Source organism: Octopus sinensis, linkage group LG5 (genome assembly GCF_006345805.1).
Source record: "Octopus sinensis linkage group LG5, ASM634580v1, whole genome shotgun sequence".
NCBI lineage: Eukaryota > Metazoa > Mollusca > Cephalopoda > Octopoda > Octopodidae > Octopus > Octopus sinensis.
Genome location: NC_043001.1, coordinates 77,786,134 through 77,794,401, shown reverse-complemented (window position 1 = coordinate 77,794,401; position 8,268 = coordinate 77,786,134). Strand labels below are relative to the sequence as shown.

Below are 8,268 nucleotides of genomic sequence, written 5' to 3'. Positions count from 1 at the left end.
GTGGATACGAGTAGTTGTAAATGCGTTGCAATATATCTATTTCCCTTAAAACTGCTTCCCTCAATTGGTGTGTATCTAAAAGAATGTGAACACATGGATGTTTTTAAGTGTACTGGTAGCATTTGCTTATATGTTGTTTATGTGTCTGTGTGTGTGTGTGTGTGTGTGTGTGTGTGTGTATGAATGTGTGCGTGTGTATTTGTGTGTGTATGTATGAATACGTGCGCGCGTATGTGTGCGTACGACTATACGTGGATGTCAACGTGTCTTTGGAATATCGTATGAGTATGTGTACGTGTGAGATATAGTCTGGGAGTGAATTCACCTTTAACATGCGTAGTCAAATAAATAACAGATGTACTTCGTTTGTTTATACAAATACATAGGAAGTACACATGCTTATAAAGAGAATATAATTGCACACATGAATGACGAATATCATTTCTCATCTTGTATATATGAGAATTTCAACTATTGTCGTTACTAACGAAGCGCCACTTAAGCAAATCTACAGAATAAAACAATCACTAATCAAGTATAGTTATTTTTTTTCAAAGAACTAGTAGACAAAGGAAAGAACAAACAAGTTAGAAATAACACACAATAAACAGATTCAGTCACAACACTTATATATAAATAATGTGTAGTGTATAGCATGAATCAACTGCAAACTAACTAGAAAATATCATAACCTTGTTAATAACCTTGTGAAACAAAATATTTAAAAAATCATTACAAGAAACCATTAAAGATTGCAAGTCTAAAAACATGCTAATATTTTGTAATATGAAAGTTGTAAACAACACGATTACAACTGTGTTATTTGTGATACAAGGATAAACAGTGATTGTAACGTGCCACGACTAGCAACAGAAACCACAAAGGGGTTAAAAACACATGTATCCTGTAGAGGATTCTTCATAAAAACAAAAAAAGTTAAGGATCGAAGTAATAATACACTGAAGACAATAAAATTCTAATGCAAGCATTTAATATAATATACACTAATGTGACGCAGAAACAGAGCACTCTGACAAATTCAGCAAACAAATTTCAAATTCCAGCGGTGATATCAAACCCCTAACCTGCTATAATATAAGTCACACGCACACACATACACCGGCAACTCTTCATGCAAATAATGGCATCATGATAGTTGAGAGACATTAATATGTCTCCAAACAACTGCAACTGGAAGCATTTGCAGAAATTGTACTATCGTAAAGTAAGACGATAAAATGAGACTAACATACTTATACACATGTATGTATGTATGTATTATCTATATATATTTATAATAGATTATATATATATATATATATATATATATATATATATATATATATATGTGTGTGTGTGTGTATACACATACATATATGTATACACATACATAAATATATGCATGTATATATACATACACAAATATATATATTCATATATTCTTTTATTTTTTAACACTTTCAGTCATTTAATTGCAGCCATGCTGCAGCACCGTCTTTAGTCAAACAAATCAACTCTAGGACTTGTCCTTTGTATGCCTGCTACTTATTTTATCCGTTTTATTTGCCGAACCGCTAGATTACGGGGAGGTAAACACACCAAAATCGGTTGTCAAACGATGGTGGGGGGACAAACAGACACACAAATACACACACACATATATATATACGACGAGCTTCTTTCAATTTCCGTCTGTCTATCAAATATACTCACAAGCTTAGGTCGACCCGAGGCTATAGTAGAAGACACTTGCAAGAATTATGTGAATGGGAAGCAAGCTTCTTATCACACAGTCACTTCTGTGGCTATTACATAAATATATAATAGGTACAGGCAGGTAGCAGTATATATATATATATATATATATATATATATATAATAAAATATTAGGGAATAAATCCAAACTTACACAGAAAAATCAGATTTAGGATTGAATCCAATTTTATAGTAAAATATTATATTATATTAAATTAGAGATAAAACCACTATTAGGGAAATCAAACAATGAAAAACTTAAGCCAATACATAAAATTAATTAATTTATATTATTTTAAATATATATCAAAAGTATTAAAAGTTTAATAAAAGATAATGAGTAAAACACTACGATCGTTTCATGGCTGTCCAATTCGTAATAATTCGAGTTATGCTTACGGTCAATCTTCAGGTAATTGATATATTTATCTTAGCGAGGTTTAGCAATGAACTAAAAGTTTGAATCGGAAAACGTCTTTACAGCGTTTATTAGAATACTCGTGGAATTACGTTATTAGCAAAAAACAGAATAAATTGTTGAAGAATTCATTACGCGTGAGGAACCTACGTTTTATTAAAGATTGTGAATGGAAAAATTAATGGTTTATCATTGTAAATAGAATGAAGTCACAAATAAAGAATAAAATCTCTCTATACTATAATATTATTTAATAAAATAACTATGATAAATGAAACTTAATACAAAATAAATTAAATCATTTAAATGATTAAAAACCACTAATAATTAAATATATTCTAAAAATCTTATAAGATTAATAAATATATAAAAATGTATTTATATAGTAACCCCTCAACATACTATAAAGTCTTTCCCATGCCTTTATAAGCTAAAATTAGTGATGATAACCAAAACTATAAATACTTATCAAAATTTGTAGTATAACTATACATACGTATTCATAAATATATAAAAAAATATATATACATATACATATATATATACATATATATATATATATATACATACATATACATATACATACACATATACACATACATACACACATACATACATATATACACATATATACACACACATACACACATACACATATGCACACTCATACATACATGTACATCCATACAATACTCAATATATACACTTACACCTATATATACACACCCACACACATACACATAAATATATGTATATACATATACATATATATACACACACATCATCTTATACACATATATACATACACACACAACCAATATATATCATATAATAAATACATATATAAATGCCTATAATCATGCTACAATACAATACAAAATTTTTATATATTTATTAATCTTATAAGATTTTTAGAATATATTTAATAATTTTAGTGGATTTTAATCATTTAAATCATTAATTTATTTTGTATTAAGTTTCATTTATCCATAGTTATTTATAAATAATATTATAGAATAGAGAGATTTTATTCTTTATTGTGACTTCATTTTATTTACAATGATAAACAAATAATTTTCCCATTCACAATCTTTAATAAAACGTAGGTTCCTCACGCGTAATGAAATCTTCAACAATTTCTTCTTTTTTTTTTTGCTAATAACGTAATTCCACGAGTATTCTAATAAGCGCTGTAAAGACGTTTTCCGATTCAAAATTTTAGTTCATTGCTAAACCTCGCTAAGATAAATATTTCAATTACCTGAAGATTGACTGTAACCATAACTCGAATTATTACGAATTGGACAGCCATGAAACGATCGTAGTGTTTTCCTCATTATCTTTTATTAAACTTTTAATACTTTTGATATATATTTAAAATAATATAAATAAATAAATTAATTTTATGTATTAAGTTAAGTTTTTCATTGTTTGATTTGCCTAATAGCGGTTTTATCTCTAATTTAATATAATATATATATATGTATATATATATATATATATATATATATATATAATATACTGCTGAGCAATTTATATTATTATATATATATATATATATATATATATATATAATATATATATATGCTGCTGCTTTCGTGGATTCCCCTGACTCTCTGTCTCCATTTAGTTCCTTTATTACAGACCCAAAGGATAAGTTACAGCTACTCTCTTTATACAGCTTGGTGATCTTGACCGTTGATCTTCTAGGATTACCTTTTAAGAAATACCAATGGTTCAATTGAGTTCTTCTGCTGACTCGTCCCAATCCGTCTTGTTGGAGTCCAATATTCCTCTGCAGGGTCGCTAATCTGGGGTTACATCTTGCCAAAGGGCAGCCCGTACCTGTGTAGTGTACGGTGGTCACTCCGTGATCTATTTTCATAAATATATATATATATATATATATATATGCACGGTACTCGTTTATAAGTTCTCTAAGTTTATAAAATATATCATTATCATTTCAAATGGTCGTCGTGTCTTGTTTCGTCGAATTTACGGTCGTCGCGCCAAACTACACCAAGCTCCACCACCTGACAAATTGGTTCTTACGGATGACTCGGAGAGTGAGTATTTTCCTAGTTCAAAATCGGATGATTCCGATAGCGATGATGATATACCAGTGAACGAAAGGTACAGGCAGGTAACACCTGTGTTTACTGGTGTCGGACGGCTTGTGTTTACTCGTACACCTGCCATAAAAGCAAACCTTGAACATGGAAATTGCGATCGGAAATCTTCCTCAAGGTTTTGCCGGATGAAGTATTTCAATATAGGGCGGACGAAATGAGTGACACTGTTGAAAACTTTCCCCAGCATGTCAAAGTCAGGCATGGCGGGGATTGGTTTCCAAACGCAGGTGACAAAATCAAAGTTTCGCTTGCTTTGCTATTACTGATGGGCATCGTGGAGAAACGATCCTGGAGTGGTATTAGAATCGGTAACCAGCTATGTCGACGAGTTTCTTTCTGAAACCGATGCCACGTGATCGACTTTTGACGCTTCTTCTACATTTCAACTTCGGCCAAAACCAGGATGACAGGCTGCACAGAATACGTCCTATCGTTGACAAAGTGACTGAAAATGTTAGAACGGTGTGTGTTTCCACACAGGACGAGAGTTTTTTTGGAAATTTAAGGAAAGGCTCCGATTCAAACAATACAAACCGAAAAAAGATGCCCGCTTTGGAGTCAAGGATTATAAAGTATGCCAGTCAACTGGCTGGCTACACGTGGAATTACAAAATCTACACTGGTCAGAAGAGATTGAAACTTCAAGAGTATACTCTAGCGTCAACTGATGTCAAGTTGTCGCTGGATGAAAACTTGTTTGACAAAGGCCACAATATTTATATGGACAAGTGGTTTTCCAGTCCAGACGTCTTCCTGAAGCTGCAAGCGAGGGGGATTAATTTCTGTGAGACTGTGACGACGCACGGGAAAAAACATGCCATACGAACTTCAAAAGATGAAACTTCAAAAGGGGGAATCAGCGTAACGATGCACTGATAGTGGCATACTCCCTCTAGTGTAACGTGACAAGAAACACGTCTGCATGTTATCCACAATGCATTCTGTACACATGAAGAACACTAGCAAACAAGATACAGACGGTAATGCCATAATGAAACCGAGTGTAGTTGTTTCGTACAATGAAGGGATATGCGGGGTCCATCGTTCAGATCAGCTGGCGACGATGCAAATATCGGTGAGAAAATTTGTGAAAAGATGCAAATAAATTTTCTTGCATATAATTGTCATGTATGTCATGAACTCGCACTTGAATCGGCAGATGCTTGGCAATGCGCGAGATGGATTGACATTCCAGAATCTATTGTTCCGTGAAATGGTAGAAGTATCAGACCTGCAAAATTACAGAATGAGTCGACGTTCCCACGCCGGATTCACTTATCACCGCAGGGTGAAGGGACGTGGGCATTTTCCACGACTGTTTCTACCCACCTCCAAGAAGACAAATGCTTGAAAGAGATGCACAGTATGTAAAGCAAAGGGAAATGTAAGGAAACCAGATACCTCTGTTCACAATGTAATATGCCACTGTGTGGTACCCTGTTTTGAATTCTACCGCACTAAAGTCAGTTTTTTTAATTCACGTGATTGTAAATAAATAAGTTGATCAAACTTGTGCTGTTGAGTGATCTTATTCAGGAATAATACCGCATGAGCGTCCTGCACAAGTACATAATTTAGGTATATAAACAGTACTTGCACTAAAGCGGTTGACGTAAATATACGCCAAACGTTAACTCGCACTGAGTGCTAACCTGAATCGGGGCGATTACCGTTGGCACAGACAGGCAACTGAATGAAATCCGCCGTAAACTGGTTAAAAAGGATGATGCAAATATACGCAAAACCAGTGTCGTGCACTAATCGCTGATCAGAGCCGAGATGATCTCTGTGTATGCAACCTAGTTGCTTGATAAAAAAAAAAAATGGTCATCATGGAGTTAACTTAGTCAATGCACGGTGATTGTAAATAAGCTTTAAGCTTATAAAAGTATTATTATTTACATATATATATATATATATATATATATAATATATATATAATCTTTTACTCTTTTACTCTTTTAATTGTTTCAGTCATTTGACTGTAGCCATGCTGGAACACAACCTTTAGTCGATCAAATCGACACCAGGACTTATTCTTTGTAAGGCTAGTACTTATTCTATAGGTCTGTTTTGCCGAACTGCTAAGTGACGGGGACGTAAACACACCACCATCGGTTGTCAAGCGATGTTGGAGGGTCAAAGAGACACGCAAATATACACACACACATACACACACATATATATATATTTATATTTATATATATACGTATATACCACGGGCTTCTTTCAGCTTCCGTCTACCAAATCCACTCACAAGGATTTGGTCGGCCCGAGGCTATAGTAGGAGACACTTGCCCAAGGTGCCACGCAATGGGACTGAACCTAGAACCATGGGATTCGTTAGCAAGCTACTTACCACACAGCCAGAGGGACATAAATATAACATAGGAGCATAAATTCGAGAGGTATGAAAGATGAATATATATTTAACTACATAACTTACTTGGGGTTACGGCCGTTTCGTAACCTTCTCCATCTGGTTTTAATTTCATTATGCCAGATATTATCGGTTCAGCTTTGTATTAACATGCATACCGAGCATTATACTGTACAATTCTATATTCACAAATTAACGCAAATGAAGTCGAGCTTTTGATGTAACCATCATTTTCGTGAGATCTGATAGGTTGACTTCCTTTATTTGCATTAATTCGTGAATATTGAACATACAATAACATTGTATAGTTCTGACAATATATATTAATGGAAACGCTCACGTAATTAATTGCTTACGGAAATAAATATTACATATAGAAGATTGCGAAGCGCCATATTTCTATTGAAAGCATATTGGTAAATAAGTATATATTCACCTATCCTATCTGCCGACTTAACGTTTTTGTATACTCCTCAAAGAATAATTTTATCACCCGAATTTTCTGGTTTTCAATTGCATTGACTTCTACGTGGACTGAGAGCCAAGTACGTAATAGGAGCTCACTGTGATACACGGACAATTCTCTGAGTCCATTGCTATTCATTCTCTCTCTCTCTCTTTCTCTCTCTCTCTCTCCTTCTTATTTCTTTACTGCCCACAAGGTGCTATACACAGAGGGGACAAACAAGGACAGACAAACCGATTAAGTCGATTATATCGACCCCAGTGCGTATCTCGTACTTATTTCATTGACCCCGAAAGGATGAAAGGCAAAGTCGGCCTCGGCAGAATTTGAACTCAGAACGTAGCTGCAGACGAAATCCCGCTCAGCATTTCGCTCGGCGTGCAAACGTTTCTGCCAGATCGCCGCTTTATCGCTCTCTCTTTGTCTCCCGCCAGATCGCTCTTTCTTTCTCTCCCTCTCACTCTCATACATACATAAAATGTGACCGTGTGTATACCGTTGGCGATTTTTTTTCCTCTGTCTTCCTTTCTCTGGATTTTTCCTTTTCCTTGTGTGTGTGTGTGTGTGTGTTTGTATTCATGCATTCATGTAAGTATGTATGTATGTATGTATGCATGCATGTATGTATGTATATATGTGTGTGTGTATGTATGTCATTACAAATAAGGAGAATGATGTGAGCATGTCCTTTTACTTCATCCATTTGCAATTGCCTCATTGAAATTCGATCTCAGAGGTCTCCAACTGAACTCATCAGAATTATGCATAAATTACATTTGCTGTACATACTTGAATTATCAATAAATTAAAACCATATTGTGTTGGGCGAGTTTACAGGATTACATTTGCATATTACAAGTGAATGAAAGCAAAACAAAAAACACTGATCAGAACTAAATGGATGATAAGAAGTTATATATTCACACGTACCTACATTATATGTATATATATATAATATATATATATATATATATATATATATATATATATATATATATATATATATACATATCAATACATATATACATATCTAAATATATATATATATATATATATATATATACAACAAAATATATGTATATGTATATTCAAACATATATACAAACACATATGT

At 33.5% G+C, this 8,268-nt stretch overlaps 1 protein-coding gene across 1 annotated transcript; it reads left to right on the top strand.

Annotated features, from left to right (window-relative positions):
• The first annotated feature begins 4,626 nt into the window (after positions 1-4,626).
• On the top strand, positions 4,627-5,184 carry LOC115212193. Its single transcript, XM_029781033.1, has one exon. It carries the CDS (start codon positions 4,627-4,629, stop codon positions 5,182-5,184), a length of 558 nt encoding a protein of 185 aa, XP_029636893.1.
• Positions 5,185-8,268: the final 3,084 nt, after the last annotated feature.

Excerpts from the sequence above, each read along its gene's own strand:
- LOC115212193 (XM_029781033.1), top strand. The coding sequence starts at position 4,627 with ATGTCGACGAGTTTCTTTCTGAAACCGATGCCACGTGATCGACTTTTG.